The sequence below is a fragment of the Chrysochloris asiatica genome, unplaced genomic scaffold, assembly GCF_000296735.1.
Source record: "Chrysochloris asiatica unplaced genomic scaffold, ChrAsi1.0 scaffold00032, whole genome shotgun sequence".
Classification (NCBI taxonomy): Eukaryota; Metazoa; Chordata; class Mammalia; order Afrosoricida; family Chrysochloridae; genus Chrysochloris; species Chrysochloris asiatica.
Window position 1 is genome coordinate 7,215,645 of NW_006408550.1, and position 20,338 is coordinate 7,235,982.

The window sequence follows — 20,338 nt, forward strand, 5'->3', positions numbered from 1 at the left end:
TATTCACTATTGTACCACAAGAGTCTTATCCCCATCTTCTTTCATTAGCCCATCCCAAAAGATTGGAAACCATTTAGTGGAGATTCTACCTTCCCCCACCCCGTCTGGAACTAGGCCCCCTCTTGAAAGCTTGTAAGCCAGTCACCTCTTGCCTTTGTAGCTCCCCATTTTGGGTAGCCAGTGTCTATGTTGCCCATCCCTGTGTACCGAGGGGGTGGGAGTGATCCTCGCTGTAAAGATTTGTTCCCTTTTTTTGAGCTAATACATCCATAAGTATAGGTCAAGTTCATCAAATTGTAGTGGATTACTCTTTTCTTTCTTCTTCTAGTGGAGTTCTGATCATCCAGCCATTGAAGCCAGGTCAAGTGGGTACTATCTGCAAGTATGGGTGTTCTTGTGCATCTCCCCTCAAATCTGTTCTTGAGATGCTCTTTAAATTTAGGTGGCATATTCTTAAGTTCAGAGTCCTGGTGTGGCACCATAGGATAAGCACTCAACCTCAAGGTCAGTTTGGGCTACAAGATTGGTGGTTCAAGATCATCAGCTGCTCCTTGGAAGCCCTATACAGGGTCACTAGGTGTTGGAACCAACTCGACAGCACTTAACAACAACAACAACAACCTACTTTAGGTCATATTTTGGTTCTCATGGACTTGGGTCAGAGGCAATTTAGTCCTCAAGGTGACATCTTTTTGTTTTTTTTCTAAAAACATTTCTGAGAAGTCTTTTGCAGCAGATTTACCCAATGCGATATATCATTTGATTTCTTTACTGTTGTTTCTATGGGCATTGATTGTAGATCTAAGTAAAACAAAATCCTTGACAACTTTGGTGTTTTCTCCATTTATAATTATGTTGTTTATTGTTCCAATTGTGAGTATTTTTGTTTTCTTTATTATTAAAGTAGAATCCATTCTAAAGGCTGCAGTCTTTGATCTTCATCAGTAAATACTTCAAGTTCTTTTTACTTTCAGCAAGCAAGGTTGTATCATTTGCATATCAATCCTGATGCTGCAATCTTCTTCATATAATTCAGTGTTGTTTTAGATTAATTTGTTCAGCATAGAGATTTAATAAATATGATGAAAGGGTAAGACCCTGACACAAACCTTTTCTGATTTTAAACCATACGGTATTCCCTTATTGCGTTCAAATGACTGCCTCTTCTGCATAAAGGTGCCTCATAAGCAAAACTATGTGTTCTGGAATTTCCATTCTTCACAATGTTATGTGTTATGATACACATAGTCAAAAACCTTTACATAGCTAATAAGGCACATCTTTCTGGTCCCCTCTGCTTTTAGTCAAGATTCGTCTGTCATCAGCAAGGATATCCCTCATTCCACATCCTCTTCAGAATCTGATTTGAATTTCTGGAATCTCCCTGTCAATGTATTGCTGCAATAATTTTTGAATTATCTTCAGCAAAATTTTATTTACATGTGATCTTAATGATAATGTTCAATAATTTCTGCATGCCACTTGCTCACTTTTCTTTGGAATAGACACAAATACAGACATCTTCCAGTATGTTGGCCAAGTAGCTGTCTTCCAAATTTCTTGGCCTAGATGAATGAGCACTTTCAGCATTGCTTCCATTTGTGGAAATATTTTAATTGGCATGCCGCCAATTCCTGGAGCCTTATTTAGTGCCAAGGTTTGGGTACAGCTTGGACTTCTTCCTTTAATACCATCAGTCCTTGGTCATATACTACCTCCCAAAATGGTTGAACACTGGTTATTTTTGATATAGAGATTCCATATATTCCTAACATCTTCTTTAAATGTTTCCCACATTGTTGAATACTTTGCGCCTAGAATCCTTTAGTATTACAACTTGAGGCTTGAATGTTTTCTTCATTTCTTTCAGCTTGAGAAATGCCAAGCATGTTCTTCCCTTTTGGTTTTCTAACTCCAGGTCTTTGCACATTTCACTTTGTCTTATTGAGTTGCCCTTTGAAGATTTCTGTTAACTTCTTTCACTTCTTCGTTTCTTCCCATTGCTTTAGCTTCTCTATGCTCAAGAGCAATTTTCAGAGTCTCTTCTGACATCCATTTTGTTCTTTTCTTTATTTCCTATCTTTTTAATGACATTTTGCTTTATCTTCATGCACAATGTCCTTTTTGCCATCCCACAACTCATCTGGTCTCTGTTCATTAGTGTTCAATTCATCAAATTTGTTCTTGAGATGGTTTCTAAATTCAGGTAAGATATATCCAAGATTTTACTTTAGCTTTCATGGACTTAATTTCCTTCAACTGTTACAACTTGTATCTGAGCCAAAGATGATTTGTTCCACAGTCAGCCCCTGGCCTTGTTCTGACTGATAATATTGAGGTTTTCAATTATCTCTTTCCACAGATGTAGACTGTGGGAATTATTTCCTATTGAAAAATGAATTAATTATTCCAAGAAACTATAAATCTCAGTGAATTGTTTACCCTTATCTATGGCATTGGCATTCTAGAACTTGTGTTGAAAACTAATGCATTGTGCTCAATTTAACCTGCTTTTCTTTGACATGCAGCAATTTCCAAATCTTTATCTCTCTATCAATCATAAGTATATTGTGATGCAGATGGCCCCACTTGGTATTAATAGGGACCTTGGCTGAAGGACAGCATGGAACTAGAATAAAAGAAAGCAGTGTTATCTGGAGTTTCCAAAAGCAGGCTTCATGATATGTTGGCAATTTTTTAAGGTCATTTCAAATAGAGTGGCAATTAGAGCTGCCACATTTGACATTTAATAATTAGCCATTTGCATCACAAAACAATACTGTCTCATCAGCTTTCTCTTTCTTCTCTGTGACTTATTCTTTGAGATGCTTTATATAGATGATGCAGTAAGCCTCATGATGTAACTAGTTTTACTTATAAAACTTAATATAAAGGATGCCAGAAGCTCATAAATGATGAACATCGGCATTAAAAATCAATCACTGATAGAACTTGAGTATAAAGTTAATGAGGCAGTTCATGTTTTCTGGTAACTTTTCATCTATTACATGGAATTTGCCATTAGAAGCAGAGTTTAAGGACCCGAATACCATCCATTTATCTTTTCTAATGATTTTTTCTTTCTTTCTTTCTTTCTCCAACTTGTTCTCTTGCAATGGTCTTGGGATAAGCTACATTCATTTCAGCATTATATAATACGATAGTAAAATATCATTAACAAATCAGCATTGAAAGCATTTGAAAGTAAAAACATGAAGGAAATAAAAGTGAATCTACCTAGACATAAATAACCCTGAAGGAAAACAACCCAAACCCTCCTTTTTTATCGTTTGGAGAAAATTCTCATTTTGTGGTAAACAGATAATGCAATTCTCATTTCTGAAAGAGCATTAAAATAGATTGAAAACTTTAAAACAGCAATATGGCTGGGAGAGAACTGTGCTGTGCGAAGACTCATAGCCAGCACTAGCTTCTTCCTGGAAAGTCATGAAAAGAGAATTGATTAGCAGATTTGATATGCTTTGGCATAAATTAGATTTTATTTTGCACAAATCTTGGCTGGAAATGAATTTGCAAATTAAAATGTCTTCTAATGTAATTACATTGTTTTCTAGTGTAAATCTTTTCAGAAATGAAAATTCAACTTTTAACAAATGAATGTATATTCTTAGAATTAAACAGAGACGCAAGCAGAAAACTGAACGCATGTGCAGTATTGACTGTAATTTGGGGAAATACAGGATGCAGGGCTCCTTCATAAATGCTCACCAACCCCACATGGCAAACTGTCCGTAGCCTTGGCTCTGAGTAGCTGTGCCTAGGACTGCAGGCTCAGTTTGGCACATTTTAATTTTTTTAAATGTTTTATTGTGAATTATGTGATAGTTTACATGTAAAACATTAGCTTTACATTCATCCTATCGTATACCGTTTCATTGCCATGGTTACAATCCTCTCCATGCATTATCAGCCAACCAAAGGGTACACTCTGCAAGCCTGCTCCCCGGTCATCAGCACACAGCCCCTCTCCCTCTCTGGGTTTAAAGTCCCCAGCTGCTCCATCTCCATGTCATCATCTCTGCTTCCATCTCTGGTGTCACTGCTTCTCTGGGTAGGATCCCGCTGTCCGCTCTTCTCCCTTGATAGTTCCAAGGACCTTTGGTCCTGGGCTGCAAAGTCAACCAGTCCCCTCCTTTTGCTACAAAATGTCTATCTTTACATTTCCAACCCTCACAGTTAGTCCTGTGCAGTTATTCACTATTGTGCCACATGAGTGCTATCACCATCTCCTTTCATCAGCCCCACCTAGACAGACTGGATACTACTCAGTGGAGATTCTACCTTCCTCTGCACCCACTGGATCTAGGCTCCCTCTTGAAAGCTTGTAAGCCAGTCACTTCTTGTCTTTGTAGCCCTCCCATTTTGGCTAGCCAATGTCCAAGTTGCCCATCCCTGTCTACTTTGTGTATGGAGGGGGTGGGATCTCGTTGTAAAGATTTGTTCCCTCTTTTGAGCTACTGCATCCATAGGTGTAAGTCAAGTTCATCAAATTGTATCAGATCACTCTTTATTTTCCTCTTCTTTCTTCTTCTAGTTGAGTTCTGATCATCCAGTCATTGAAGCCAGGTCAGGTGGGTATTATCTGCAAGTGTAGGTGTTCTTGTTGGTACATTTGTTTTGAATAGTCATTTATTTGTAATATGAGCAATCTCAGAAATTTAGTTTTCTTAAGGAAGTCCTGTAAATGGAAGTGTTTGAGCCTAGCCAGTACAAAGTTGTCATTCCTAGCTTAGGGTTGAAAAGACTTGCTTTTAGTGTCAGAATAAGCTAGGCTGTGCCTGTGGTTAATACTCCTGCTCATCGAGGTAAGGGACATTAGTGACTATATCCATGAGGAGAATCACTTCCTAAAGTCAGAATAGGCACTTCGTTGGAACATTGTCCTCTGTCAAGAAGTAGAGAGAATGTTTCCTTGTAAGGCTGGGCTGACTTTTCTGTCTCCTCTTTATCTCTTCTATGTCCCTAAGCTTGCCCTTATCGCTCCAAGGGCCAAATATTGTAAGTGGAAAAAGGAAGAATAGAAAAAAAAAGCATCCAATCTGCAGGATGAGATGCCCATAGTTTTGCCTAGCTAGAGGTAGAAGTGACTGCAGTTTTTAGGTTTCATCTGCTCATTGTATGTAAATGGTCATTCTCATTACTTACTTAAAACTTTGTTTTCTAAGTGTATCCTGTTATGTAAGTGTTGGAGGTTAGATCCCTGGTGCCTCCACAAGAGGAATTGAGGACTAGAGCTCCAGGATTTGAAAAATCGCTCAAATTTTTCACATAATCAAATATATCAATTCTTTGAGAAATCTTTATGATTTGGCTATTGTTTAAAATATTAAATACTTTAACTTATGCATTGATAAAGTACTTCTAGATGCCATTTGACCTGTATGTGCAGTAAAAAAAAATTTAATTTTCAGTCATCTTCAACTACAAAGTTCTGTGAACTAGCTATGAAAACAATATCTCATCAGTGCTAGATTACTCTTACATTTGTTTAAAGACCTGGCAAAGGAGGGATACCAAATAATTCTTAACAACAAGAGAAAGACCAGGAGTTTCTGGGTGGTGCAAATAGTTACTGCACTTGGCTGCTGACTGAAAGGTTGGGAGTTCAAGTCCAACTAGGGGTGCTTCAGAACAATGCCTGGTGATCTACTTCCAAAAAAAGTCAAAATTTGAAAATCCTATGGAATACAGTTCTACTCTGACATACATGGGGTCTCCATGGCAACTAATTGATTGGCATGAAAAGAATATGAGCAGGTGAGAGAACCCGTTATGGGAGCATCACCACAAGCCCACAAAAGTCATAGTGAAGATGAGTAAGCGTCATGCAGATGCAGATAACAGGAGACAGTTCAAGTTCAAACTTTTCTGTCTCCTCTTTATCTCTTCTATGTCCCTACGCTTGCTCTTATTGCTCCAAGGGCCAAATATTGTAAGTGGAAAAAGTAAGAATAGAAAAAAAAAAGCATCCAATCTGCAGGATGAGATGCCCATAGTCTTGCCTAGCTAGAGGTAGAACTGAATCCACTCTTTACATGCAAACTGCTCATTGTATGTAAATGGTCATTCTCATTACTTACTTAAAACTTTGTTTTCTAAGTGTATCCTGTTATCTAAGTGTTTAAAAAGCATTAAGCAGTTTGAATTTTCATTTAGATCACAAGGAATAAATAGACCTGTCAAATAAATTTAAAGGAATAGTGGGGAAATGAGGTAAGTTGCTTTATAATGATACCTAATGAGTCCTGATTATTCAGTGTATGGGCTACACAACACTATGGACTCTTGGTGTGGTACTGTAGGATCAGCCCTGGACTGTAAATCACAAGGTCGACAGTTCAAACCCACCAGGTGCTCCCCAGAAATCCTATACAGATTTGCCATGAGTCGGAAGCAACTCAACGGCACTTAACAATAACAACCTGTCAGGTACCTTATATAAAATGTTTACATTTCTCCTTTGATCTTGTACCTTCTCTGTGAAAATCACCTCTACATTCTTAATGGTCTCCTCTGGTTTCCTTGGTTTTTGTTCTCTTTTCCCAAAGCTTAATTCTTTCCCTCTGCCTAACTCCACCTGAGTTACCCTCAATTTAAATTGACTTAGTTTTCATTTGTTTCTGTGCAAGCAGCTATGTCTTAGCGCATTACTCCTGAAACCTTTAGACTCCTGGGACATCATATCTCTGTTCACACCCAGGCTCTCAGTGTCCAGAAATAGGTATAAGACATACTCGCCAAACCCCTCCAGTTCCTTGGAGCTTTTAGCTTTTCCTTCTACCCTAAATTTATTACCTAGCAAAGTCAACACCTTATAACACATCTTAGTGCTTGGCAGCACCTCCAGCTCCTGTACCCACTGTAAAATGTATGAATCTTGGGGTGCAGCAAGTGCCAGAACCTCACCCCTTGAGTACTCCTCAGGACTGAAGAGTGGCATACTAGATGGGGGTGGTGGTGGTGGTGGTGGGAGGTTCAGCTCCTATCTTCCAGAGCTGAGGTCTTGTCTGAAGCAATCAAAGGCTCTAGTTCTTTCAAAGCACCATATCCCACGTCTTAAGACACAGAGAGCCTGGGTCCCTGCCAAGAATATTTGATCAAAAGTAGTTAGACCTACGTGACTTAGACATTAAATTCATGTGGGAGCAGAATATACACATTTCAGCTATAGTCAGAGAATGCCGAGACTCTGCATCTCCAAGAATCCTGAGTCTCCTCGCAGGGATGAGTTTGGACCTGTTCTTTCTGCTGGGAAAGAGTTGATTCATAATCCCATTAGAAAGGTATGACAAGAGTAGGGCATGGCTTCCTTCACGGTTGAGTTTGGGTCATTTCCTAAGACCTTGAATGGAATGACCCAGTTGATGAGCTGCAGCCCTTAAAAGGGCTCAGGGATGAATGAAGGTAAGATGATTCCTCCACTGTGGAATGTTGACTTATTTCTAATTGAGCAGCATTACCCAATCTTCTGGGTGCAGTCACTAGATTGCAGGAGTGGGAGGAATCATGCATGGTGATCTGTGATAGCCATCAGTCTCGGGTCTTTATGAATGGAAGATGTCACTTGAAGGGCACAAAGCCATGTGGGAACTGCTTAGTGCCTCATGATGCTATTTATCATGAAACTCCTCTTCCAACTCTGTTGAAACATCATTACCTACAAGCGATCAATGGAAAGAAGTCACCAGGCAAAATAGTGCATGGTACCCAGTTAGCAGGAGGGCCACCTACGTCACCACTGGACTATATAGTCCCTATCCTGGTTTGCACCCCCGCCTGGGTAAAAGCAGTACTAGTGATTCTATGTCCTGTTAAAAATCAGCTTGGCAAATTCCTGCCTCTGGATTACGGGTAGCTTGATAATGCTGCATGGCCTTGGGGACCAAGTCCTAGCCCTCCAGACCTAGCTCTCCAAAAGGTCTAATGCTCTTGCCTTGACCTTCCATGGCCCTCCCATCTTCATCCTGCTGTAGTGGGGACCGATGACAAAAATTCAGTCAGTGTTTAATCTGTTAACTACTATTGATGTGTGTCCCCTCTGCTCTGGGCATCTCTCCTGAATGCAAGTCTGTAAGCCATATATGAGGGGCTTCAAAAAATTCTTGGAAAATTACTACCTTACCTTTTAATTTCATTTTTTCATGGTCTTTTAAAAGCCTCTTATATGTGTCCCCTTTTTCATGCCAGGTTTATGCAACCAGCCCTGTCTATTCACTCTGACAGATGTGCTGACAGTTGTTATGAAGTACCATCAAGTCGGTTCTGACTACTGATGTGCTTTGTTGTTGCTGTGTGCTGTGGAGTCGGTTCCGACTCATAGTGACCCTACACAGGGTTTCCGAGGCTGTAAATCTTTACGGGAGCAGACCGCCTCATCTTTCTCCCGCGGAGCAGTTGGTAGTTTCGAACTGCTGACCTTGCAGCTTGCAGCCCGATTCGTAACCACTACGCTACAAGAGCTCCTTACTGATGTGCTTAGAGACCAGTATATGTTCCCAGTCCAGGTGGAGCTGTTTTTAAAAATGACATGTTTTCAGATACTTGGAAATGAGTGTAAATATCAAGAGATTAAGGTGAGGAATGGTAAGATGTGATGCTAGAGATGTTGGAAACGGCCAGGTCATAAAGGCAGGCTTAATGTGCTAATAAGGCAAGGGAACCTATCCTTTTTGGTGAATGCCATAGGGAGTATATAGATCATTCTGGCAAAAATATAGAAGTTTTTCTTGAAGCAGACTTGAGACAGGAGAGAGACCAGTCAAGAGGCTGTAACAGTAACTAGTAGGTGAAGTGGGGAAGCCCTTTATAAGACAAAGTCAGTGCGAATGCAGTTACAAGATGGCTATATAAAATATTAAAAATAGAGTTGGTAGGCCTTGGAGACTAACTGGATATGTCTAGTAAGAAAGAGAGACAGTCAAGGATGAAGCAAACCTTTTCAGTTTCGGTAATACAGTGGAGGCAGTATCACACACATGTAGAAATGAAGCAATTTGGAGGGTAGGATGTTGAGGCTCTGATGTGAACTTGTTGAGGAGCATGTGAAACATCCAAGTGGAGATGTTCAGAAAGCAACTGAGTACATGTACCTGGAGTGTCTGAAGTATCTAGGCTGGAGACAGAGATTTGAAATATAACTGATATCCCATGTGTGAACGAGGCTACTAAATGCAGGTAATAAAATGAGCAGTCTGGGACTTACGCGATATGGGAAAAATTGAAATTTAGTAAGCACTGAATGGTGTGATAAACTCTAGTCACAGAAGTAGAAATAAAACCAAGAATAGCAGCATTATAGATGCCACAAAGACAAGAGGAAAACTAGAGAAAAGTGGCTAATAAATGCCCTGGAGATCAAGTAAGATCATGTATTTGACAATACGTCATTGTACATAGACTGTTAGGTGCTGTTGAGCTGATTTTAACTCATCGACACAATGGAGAACAGAACTAAACACTGCCATCTTTAATGTAACTTGGTTATGAACAAAAAAGGAAAGATCTGATGTAGAATTTCTTTACTACCAAAAACCTTGAGAACATTCATACTGTATTCCAAGGGCAAAGTGCTAGTAGAGGCATTGAAGATACAAAACTGAGAGAAGGTAGTGGTTAAGTTTGGAGTCTGAGGTGAGTTAAAAACCCAATTTCTTAGACAGAGTTGTGTAATTCTGGGAAAGTTATGTAGGTTCACTGCCTCTGTTTCCGTATTCATAAAAGTATATCTACTATAAAAGGAGGTGGTGAGGATTTAACGAACTCATGTATGTTGTTAAATGCCATCAAGTCTGTTCTGACTCATAGCGATCCTCTATAGGGTTTCTGAGGAGGAGCTGGAAGGTTAGAACTGCTGATCTTGTGGTTTGCAATCCAGTGATGATTCTAGGGTGCGCCACACCTGGGGTTCAAAATCCTGTATACAGAAGTGCTTAGCATGGGCCTAGTAAACAGTCAATAGATGATAGTCATTGTCATTTTTATTGTATTGATGAATTAAATTGCTTTATGTAGAAAGGAAGAAAGGGATCTAAAGGCTAGGTAGGAAAGAAATGAGAGCACATGAATGTGGGGTTACAAATTAAAATTCCCAACACAATTCCCTTACAAATACCTGGTACTTTAAAACAAGACATCAGTATGCATAAGGACTCCAAAGAACCTACAAGTATCATTACTGTAAAGCTGCATTAAAACGGCCCTCATCTAAATTTCCATATATATACACATATACATATGGACAGTGCTTTGTTTAGAGAAAATTTATTGTGCTATCTGCATTCCAAGACATGAAACAATCTCTTTTTTAAAAATGCCCTGCATAATAACATATCATTAATATCCAGATGTGTCGAAGAAGCTGGATATTTTGGAATGAGAAGAAATAGCTCACTGTAAGACTAAAATTTGTGTGATTTCTTGTGGTTAATAGTAAAAATTAATGCAAATATTGCATAGTACTCATGAATACATTAGTATGTATTTTAATATAAAATTTGTTTACTTAAGATGGAGTTTTCATTGCTAGTCTAGAAAGATATGCCCTCCTCCCCACTTATCCTTGGTATACTGCTGAAAATCTTTGATTTGGAATAAACAAGTCCAGACCAAAACCAAAGAAAAAATCTGCTAAAACTCTCTACTTCTTCTAAATACTTTAAGTTTATAATCACAAAAAGTATCTAAATATTGTATGAATATCATTCAAGATGACTGGACAATTTGAAGTTTTTTTTTTTAATTGAGCAAAATGGCTTTCATATATAATAGAAACAAAGAGAGAAAAAACCCTAGTCATGTGGTAAAGTTTTCAATTTCTGATTAGCTTTGGTCTAAACAGCATTCTTTAGTAAAATGGTTGCCCCAAACACTACTGCTGTTGATATTTTAGATTCACACTCATTTCAACTAGTGAATGGGGAAGACGCTCTAAAAATTAGACAATGACCTTTTTACTGGCTTATCCTTAAGCTTGGTTGTGGCTGCATGCCATCGAGTCAGTTCCAACTCACAGGGACTCTGCATTGGATTTCCGAAGCTGTAAATCTTTATGGAGTAGAAAGCCTCATCTTCTTCCCTGGCACAGCCGGTAGATTTGAACTACTGACCTTGTGGTTAGCAGCCCAGCTTGTAATTCACTATGGTACCTGGGCTCCTTGCACTTTAGGCCTATGGGCCTGATTTTTTACTTTACAATTTGATTGTCATTGATAAGCATAGCCAAATTCCTTCTTTGTCCATGAGTCAGACTTTTTTTTTTTTTTTTAAATAATTTGTGAAAACTCTCCAATCTAGACGTTTCTAATAATGGGAAAATGAATGTCAAGATTCTATCTTAATTTTACCATGTAAATGTCATTCTTTGGTGACCTCAAGCTGCATTTCCATTCAAGCCAATCTTGTTTCCCCTCCCTAGTCCTGACACTAGGAACCCTGGTAGCACAATGGCTAAGCACTCATCTGTTAACCTAAAGACTGGTGGTCTGAACCTAGCAGTGGGTCTGCAAAAGAAAAGACCTGAATCTATCGTTAAAAAGATTGTTGTTGTCAAGTGCCTTCAAGTTGGCTCGAACTCACAGTGACCCTGTACAGGTTTTCTGAGGAGCGACTGATGGGTTTGAACAACCAACATTGTGATTAGCAGTGCAGTGGTTATCCTACAGTGCCACACCAAGATCCCTATAAAGATCACAGCTTAGGAAACTTTACCAGACAGTTCTGCTCTGTCCCGTGGGGTCACTGAGTTGAAATCAATTTGATAGCAACTGGTTGGCTTTTTAACCCTGACCCTTAAATTCCTTAAGTTGTAAGAGTTGCTGTTTTTCCTTTCACTGGTTCAGTAATTCTCTTTATTCAGCTATATGTTTAATGAGGATTGACAATAATATCCATTTTAAGTAACATTGTAAAGAAAATGCAACAATTTAAAATCAAGTTAATCTCATTTCTCCTAAGGATTCTAAACGCACTCACTTGGTCAAAAATTTTTACTTAATGTTCCCTATAAGGGCAAGGCATTCTTCTGGGTAAATGCGTACCAGAAATATCAAAATCCGTAGAGTAAGCATGGAACTGTGAACCATGAAATCTGCAGTTCAAGTCTACCAACCACTCCACAGGAGAAAGATGAGGCTTTCTGTTCCAAGACTTAAAGCCTCAGAAACCCTATAAGATCACTTTGAGTTGGAACCGACTCAATGACATTTAACAACATTGTTCTCCTAAAAAGTCTAGCAGCTTATTATAAAGGAGGCATTCAAAAGTATTTATAGATTTAACTTCTCTGAGAATTTAGTACCAAATATACTTATTATTCGCATTCTTAAAATGAAACAATTTTCTTTTGACATACACATATTAACTATCATATCCCCCATGGGAAACTTAATGTAGAAATTCTAATGTAAAAAAAAATCAAGATCTAAATGTGAAAGAATACATATAAAAAGGCAGTTCCCCAAACAGTAGATATATTTATGCAAAAAAAATTATGAACAAAATATACATAGTTACAAGTTGATTCTAGTGAAAGTTTTACTTAAACAAAAATCTTATCTACTAATAATATTAAATATAAATGCATTTTATTTTTTTAAAGCATACAAGTTATGAAAACTGGTCATAAAAATGGTCTTCTGAAAAAGACGCTTTGTATAGAATTCTGTATTTATCAAGAAGAGCAACATAGAAAGGTACAGAAAGATAAGTCCAAGTATACCAGAAGGATGAGTTTAAATCAGAGCAAAACTAAATTCTGAATAAAATAATTGCATAACTGAAAATTCATGGTGACAGAGAGAACTTATTAGCTCCCTAATTTATCACATCATGAGCATACCTTCTTAAAAGATGTTTTTAAGGGGCTAGTGATTTTGTGTTTTTAGCAAGATAACATATACAGAAATAAATTAAGCCAACATTATGTCAAAAAATATCTCCATGTTATCAGTTTCTTCTTAGTGGAATGATAAAAGCTTTGTTCTAAAATAATTCTTCTCATTCCAAATAACTCCTTCCTAAATATGTGATGACACATAAAATGAAAGTCATGGGAAAATTAGTCTCATTAAAAGTCAAACCTATTTTTTTCTTCTTCACTTTTTAGGTATAAAAGTAATCAATCACTTTATGCCTCTTGGTTTTTCCTTTTGCATCCTATCAGTGACTTGTGTTCTGGTTTTAATTGGTGGCTTAAGTTAGGATGCCTTCTTCCATTGAGCTTTCCCATCTTCATGAGTCATTTAGAAGTTTTTTTTGTTTTTTTTTTTGTAGAATTCAGTCAAATGGATATTCTACAGCTGCTTAGTTAAAAATATTGGGTCAAGTCACATTTTCAGCCCAAAGACCCTTTTTGGTTATCCTGTCACAAAAAATGCATACCAAAAACATTTTTTGGCTCTTAAACTGTATGCTACCTTTTGAAATGTGATTTTTAGTACCAACTTAGTACTACTGCTTCATAAAGAATAAAGAATTTACTTTTATATTTGGCTTTTTCAGAGTAAAGGAAGATGCTTTAATTAAAGCTACTTTGCTCAATATAGGTTTAGAGAGAAACGTAAATGGAGATTTTACTTAATAGAAATTTAACTGTTTTTGGAGCTATCAGGTTATAATTAAAAAAAACACAATAATGAAGTGAAATAGTATAAACTTAGTCTTTATACTCTTTCATTTCTGTGGCTGCTGTTAATACACTTGACCAAATGTTAGAAATGTTCAAACTAGCCTATCAGCAAGCATGAACTTTTCGTAAATAAGGACATTTTTAATGACTATAATTTTGAATATACTAAAATATTTAATTACTGTTATTTGCACCTTAAATGGAGAATTAATACTTACCAAAATTCTATTAAAAAAACTTAGGAAAGTCAATCAAAACACAAGACTAAGCAGGTTATAACTGCTGCATAGATAGTGGTATATGAGTTCCCTGAAGCTAAGTGACCTCTTTCTAATGAAAATATCAATTTCCGATTCACAGGTGTAAAATGGCAGAGGCTGTATGCTCTCTCTCTGAGGCTGGAGAAATAGCTTCAATGGTAAGAAGTCACACTATTGCAACAACAAAGATTAGAATATCCCCAAATGTGATTATATTCCTTTTATTATTTCTCAAACATGAATGTCTAGAATGTAAGGATTACTGGAAAGGAATAGGAGGTGAATTACCTCTAGGAGATACACTGATTCGTGTAGGCTTAAATCAGAAAAAAAACACTAAATTGAGTTTAAAAAATTATAACCACACCGTTACGTTTAACTAAAATTGCTAATACTGAATACTTTTTTTTTTTTAAACATAATACAAGTATACAAGGAAAAAGTAACCTGTTTCCTATCCTTTGACCTGAAATAGAATAATGTTATCATTCATGGAATCTGAAAAATAATTTTCATGGGAGAGCTTAACTCTATCTAGAGAGATCAAAAGCCTTTCTAAATATTTAAAACTGCTTGAATTAGTCAATGAGAAATTACTCTATTTTATAAGAGTACTTTTTGAGGAGGAAGATAATTTATTTGGAAGGAATTTGCAGCTAGAAACATTTTTCATTACGGAAGCATTAAATTACCCTGAGAAAGACTATTAAAATTACCAGTGCGTTCAGAGACCCCAACATTGCAAGAAGGGACAACTTGTAGGCTCTAGCCTCTTATCAATGTGAAAAAAAAAAATGTTTTGATCTACAAAAATATTTTGGTAACAGATAACAACCAAGACATCCACATGTTATGCATTCATTTTGGGAAGGCTTTTTTCCTTTTTTAAGAGAAAAACAAAAAAGGTCTTGGACTCAAACCTATTGTTCAAAAAAAGATTTCAGTAAGCAAATTGGTATTTTTCTCCTAATAATAACAAATGGATCTGCTCTGTTATTTTCTAATGTATGCCTATAAAAGAAAGGCATTAGTAATTCTTCATTGACCATTACAGATCATATGTAACTGCTGTTTTTATAATCCGAGACATATATGAACATATGTCAAAGTGCATTGTTATTTTTATCATTTTTTTCTGCATTTACACAGAATCAGCAATTATAACTCCTTACATACTTACAGTATAAGATAATACTTACTCCCTAATGACTTGGAAAAATGACAAAATGACAGGAGCTACAGAAGTAGCAAGTTCGTGTCTTACACAAATAAAATTACAGCAATCCAAAAATGGCAAGTAAGTGATAAGTGATAGCGGGGGCTGTCAGTAATATTCCACTCAGGCCTCCAAATCAAGATTTGACGAGCTTAAAGCCTTGTCCTGTGTCCAGCACAGTAGGAAGAAACCAACTCAATTTTAATCGTTTCAAGCACCTAAAACAAGCCTTGCAGATCCAAAAGAGGTTCAGGCCACACAACCAATTTGCCAAATGCACTAGTGGATATGTAATTCGAGGAAAGTGTAACATCCAGTGCTTGGCCACATCACTTCCTGTTGGCAAATGCAGAGTGTAGTCACTCCACCGCTTAGATACACCATAGACTGCTTTCACGGTGCGACCTTTTTCAGTCCAGCAGATGTTATGACTGGAGTTACAGTTATATTCTACCCAGTCTTTTGTAAAGTCACCTAGCTGTGGTGGGTCAGCTTCTTCAATATCCACTGTCTTTGCCATCTCAGCTCCTTGCACTGCAATGTACTGGTCATTAATCTTTCTTACTTCTTTGACCCATGGGGTTGAATTCTCGCTATCTAACACAATAATGAGCCGGGAACAGAAGGAGCCATTTTTTTCTCTCCACCATTCTAAAAGTGTGTCAAGACGGAATATGTCTCCACCTGTGAACAAGAGAAAATTAAGTAGAGCAATCATTAAGGCCTTTGATTAAGAATACTCTTGGGAACTAACCCCTCATTCCTTTGCCTAGTCCTCCCAAAAGAACATGGATGTCTATGCTCTTCAGCCACGTGTCTTGGAATTTAATTCTATTGTACCTTTGGTTTTGTCACCTCAAAAGCAACTGCTGTAAGCTTTTTTCTACTTGTCTTTTCTAGCCCCAAACCTTACCATTTTCCTCTTTTCCAGCTCTGATATCTCGATGCTGTTGGGTGATGCAGATATTTCTAAGAACCAGTTACCTCAGACCTCAAACAGAATGGTGTCACCATCTGCAGGCTTGTATCACACACCCTGCCAGGTGGTGGGCACGTCTTTGTTGCAAAGTAAAACTCTTTCCAAAGACTGGAAAAGAAGGCGCTTCTGGCAAGCTCGTCACAGCACTGTGGTGGGAAGGGCCTTGAGCGATACTGAACGGTACTTCTTGTGTTCCTCTTTGAATTCTGCCATTTCAGTATTCTCGTGTCTGAACAGGCAAAGTGATCATTTGGCTGGTTTTGTGTGAAAATCAGTTCCAGAGATGAGCTCTGTGTAAAACATTTTCAGTCGCTAAAGCTCAAATGTACAACATTCCTCTAAATGGCAGGATAAAAACCCCACCATTCACCACAGTGCATATTTTGCTGTGAAAATAGGCTTTGCGGGATATGGCTGTTTGTCATTTTGATGTATTTTAAATAAATATGTTTATATTTTTAGAAGAAACAAACAAAAGAAGAATACTCTTAAATTCTTGGAATTAAATATGTAAGCAAAAGAATAGATGGGACCTTTTAAAGTATTTTTCCAAAAACCTTTTTAAAAATATACTTTAAACTTTAAGGAAAAAAATACCAATCATTCTTGATACTCACATAAAACATTCTAATGTTTTATTTTTAATCATGAATACTCTGATTAGTGTAAAAAAAAAAAAACCCACATTTTTTATGAAGTTAAATTTAATGGGAAAAAAAAAAATCTATACATGAAAACTAATGTTCCACCACACCAGGACTTAGCTCACTATGGCCCATGGGCATATCCAGCCTCTGGCTGGTTACTGTATAGCCTGCAAACTAAGAATAAATTTTATATTTCTACAGAAAAGCAGTGGACTGTGAACCACAAGGTCAGTGTGTTCAAACCCATTAGCTGCTCCTTGGAAGACCTACACAGGATCACTGAGTTGGAACCAACCCAACAGCACTAACAAGTACAACAGTGTTTAAAAACATAAAAAGACTTTTGTGACATGAATTTTATATGAATTTCAAATTGCACAGGCTTATTTCCAAAGGTAACGTTTTATTGGGTAACAGCCACACTTGTTCATTTACATACTACTCATGGTTGCTTTCACTGTGCAGTGTGGCAGAGCTTTGGAGTTGCAACAGAGACCTTAAGGTCCATAAAGCCAAAACACCTGATCTTTATAGAAACTGTTTGCTGACCCTCAGTTCTACACCATAAGTACAATCAATGCTGTATTCCTTCTATAAGTAGGTACCTACTAAGTGAAAAAGATATACTTTTCCTACCTGTACCAAAAGTGACTTCAAAGACAGACATATCTTTAAACTGTTTATACATGATACACAAAGGCTTTAAAAATACATATACTTAGAGAGATCTAAAGTAAATAAATTTCTGATAAAGATATCTGTCTTACAGTAAGTGGGTTTTACATCGATTTCATTGTTGTTTTTTAAGTATTGCTTTAAAGTGTTGTTCATCTTTGTTCCCAAGATTTTCGGCATTCCCTCAAATTTTATGCCAGAGGCAAGTGCCATCCTCACCTCACCTTAGCCCTGGTCCTGTTCCAACAATGCACTGACCAAGGAATCCTGGTGTGGCACTGTAGGGTAAGCACTGGACTACTTACCACAAGGTTAGTGGTGCAAATCCATCAGCTGCTCCTGGGAAACCCCAGATGGGGTTGCTATGAGTCAAAACTGACTTGACAGCACTTAAAAGCCCAAGGAAGTACAGGAAATGGGGACTAAAAAATTACATATAGTGCTTGCTTCAGCAGCACATTAACTAAAATTGGAACGATACATACAGAGAAAATTAGCACGTCCCATGAGCAAGGATGACATGCAAATTTGTGAATCATTCAAAAAAAAAATTACGTAAAAAAAACCTATTATCTAAAACAGCTTAAATTATTATCTAAGATACATTAAATCTGAAACACAACTACGGGGCATAAGGGATTCTTATAGAATAATATTTATAACATTGTAATGACATGAGAAAATACTAAGCAAAAATATGTGATACAATGGTATTAGTTTGGTGTTGGGAAATATTTTTTTTTTGTTTCTGTATTTCCCCAAATACAGAATATTTATATAGCAGGTTATAACAACAAGAATATTTTGTTTTTATAAGCAGAAAAAAATGGTGTATGTTTGAATTTACTAGCACAACATTCAACAACCAAAGTTAAAAATACGTACTTCTGCCATGAGTAAACATCCTTCTTGTTAAACCATCAAAAATGACAACACCAAAAATATAAAGAATCCTTTCTGGATCCTACTTGTAGTATGACCTCTTAAGCTTGGCTACATTGCATTCTTTATGTATAATTAATTTTCTTTTATTCATCAACCTGCTCTATATTAGACTCTTAAAATGAAAAATCTGTTTCATTAAGCGCCCAACCCTCATGTGTATGTATCATCTGAGAGGACTATTTCAATTCTGTCTCTACATATTATTAATGTGTTGCTTCACTGATAAGTCCAGAAGATACCACTTTTTCCAAAAGTGGCCAAATGCTAACTTTTCATTATTGTGAGCTCTATTAAATTTCACCAGAGATCAAGGATGACACAGATTAAAAGAGCTACTGCACAAATTCCATCTGCCACTAAAAGCTCTGCCTAACAACATACCGTCTACAATGACTTCAATATTCTTTAGCTCATTCTACTTAAGATACCCAAATTCTGTTACATGCTCTTCAGATATCATCAACGTAAGACTTAAAGCAGCATTAAAGCCTTTTAAACTGCGTATTGCTCTTCCCTTGTTTTGTTTTCCTGTTTTCTGGTAAGAATGAGTTCAACATTGCATTTGGCTTTGGGCCCAGATGCAAAGTACTTACATTTATCTCAGATAACAGCCATCAAGTGTTTGAGACTTGTATAGTATTTCAAGCAATTGAGACTGCTTTCTAAAGGCTTTGTTTATCTGTGATAAATTGCTTTATAGATTATCTACATTTGTCATTAATTTATGTACCTCTTATTATTACCATAATTGGTTTTACCCTAAAACAAAGCAGCAAAAACTTCAGGAATCATAAATGTCAAAAGACTACAAGTTCTAAGAGGTACTGTGAATAAAAGTATATGGGATAAAGAGCAAATAAAAAATTATCTTTCACAGGGATATTTCATTCTGGACCTGCTCTTACTCGCTAATCCAAGTACAGTCTAATCAGAATGTTTCCTTAAAAACTCTTCATAACTTGATTTTGGAATTGATTAAAATATCTTCCGCAAGGAAGATCAATAGCAGTTCTGAGGCAGAATTAGTCTTCAGGGCTGTATCTAGGGCAGGCCAGGGTGTGAAATGACTGAAGAGAGGACTCAGCATATTGGCCAAGTTCACCTGGTTACCTGCCAGTGGTCCAGATACCTGACAACATGCACCTGCCTCATTATAGAGCAATATCTACCTCTTGGGGGTGAGGGAAAGACCTTGTTAAGAAATGTTTTCTCCATTACTTTTTCTACTCTTCATAATAAAGTTTGTGACAAACAAATGAACACAGGAACAAACTGTCCTGGCTAATAGAAGAATTCCACGATGATGAATTTGCTGTTGTGGTTGTTAGGTGCTAAGTTGGTTTTGACTCTCAGAATAACCCTATGAGATGTATGACAGAACAATGCCCTGCCTGGTCCTCCGCCATCCTCACAATCACTGTGACCCTCTGTATGACAGAACGAAGCCCTGCCCAATTCTCCACCATCAAAATCACTGTGACCCTATGTATGACAGAACAATGCCCTGCCCGGTTCTCCGCCATCCTCACAATCACTGTGACCCTCTGTATGACAGAACGATGCCCTACCCGGTCCTCTGCCATCCTCACAATCACTGTGACCCTCTGTATGACAGAACAAAGGCCTGCCCGGTTCTCCGCCATCCTCACAGTCACTGCTGTGATTGAGCCCATAATTGTAGTCACTGTGTCAATCCATCTTGTTGAGGATTTTATTCTTCTTCGATGACCCTCCACTTTAAGAAGCATGTCCTTCTCCAGGGACGGGTCCTTGTCCAAAGTGCATGGGATGAAGTCTTGCCATGTTTGCTTCTAAAGAGCATTCTGGCTGCACTTCTAACACAGGCTTGTTAATTCTTCTGGCAGTCTATGATACAGTCAATATTCTTCTCAAATCCCGTGTTCGAATGTATTAATTCTTCCTTAATCATTGTCTAACTTTCACATGCATCTGAGACAACTGAAAATACCA

General features: G+C 37.4%; 1 protein-coding gene across 1 annotated transcript in view; it reads right to left on the minus strand.

The window, feature by feature from the left end:
• Positions 1–15,196: 15,196 nt before the first annotated feature.
• The window catches only part of TMEM168 (transmembrane protein 168), a 23,336-nt gene continuing 18,194 nt past the window's right edge, over positions 15,197–20,338 (minus strand). Inside the window, exon 4 of the mRNA XM_006859292.1 lies at positions 15,197–15,805. Coding sequence (XP_006859354.1) covers positions 15,258–15,805 — 548 coding nt within the window. The 3' untranslated portion in view covers positions 15,197–15,257. The remainder of the gene's footprint in view (positions 15,806–20,338) is intronic.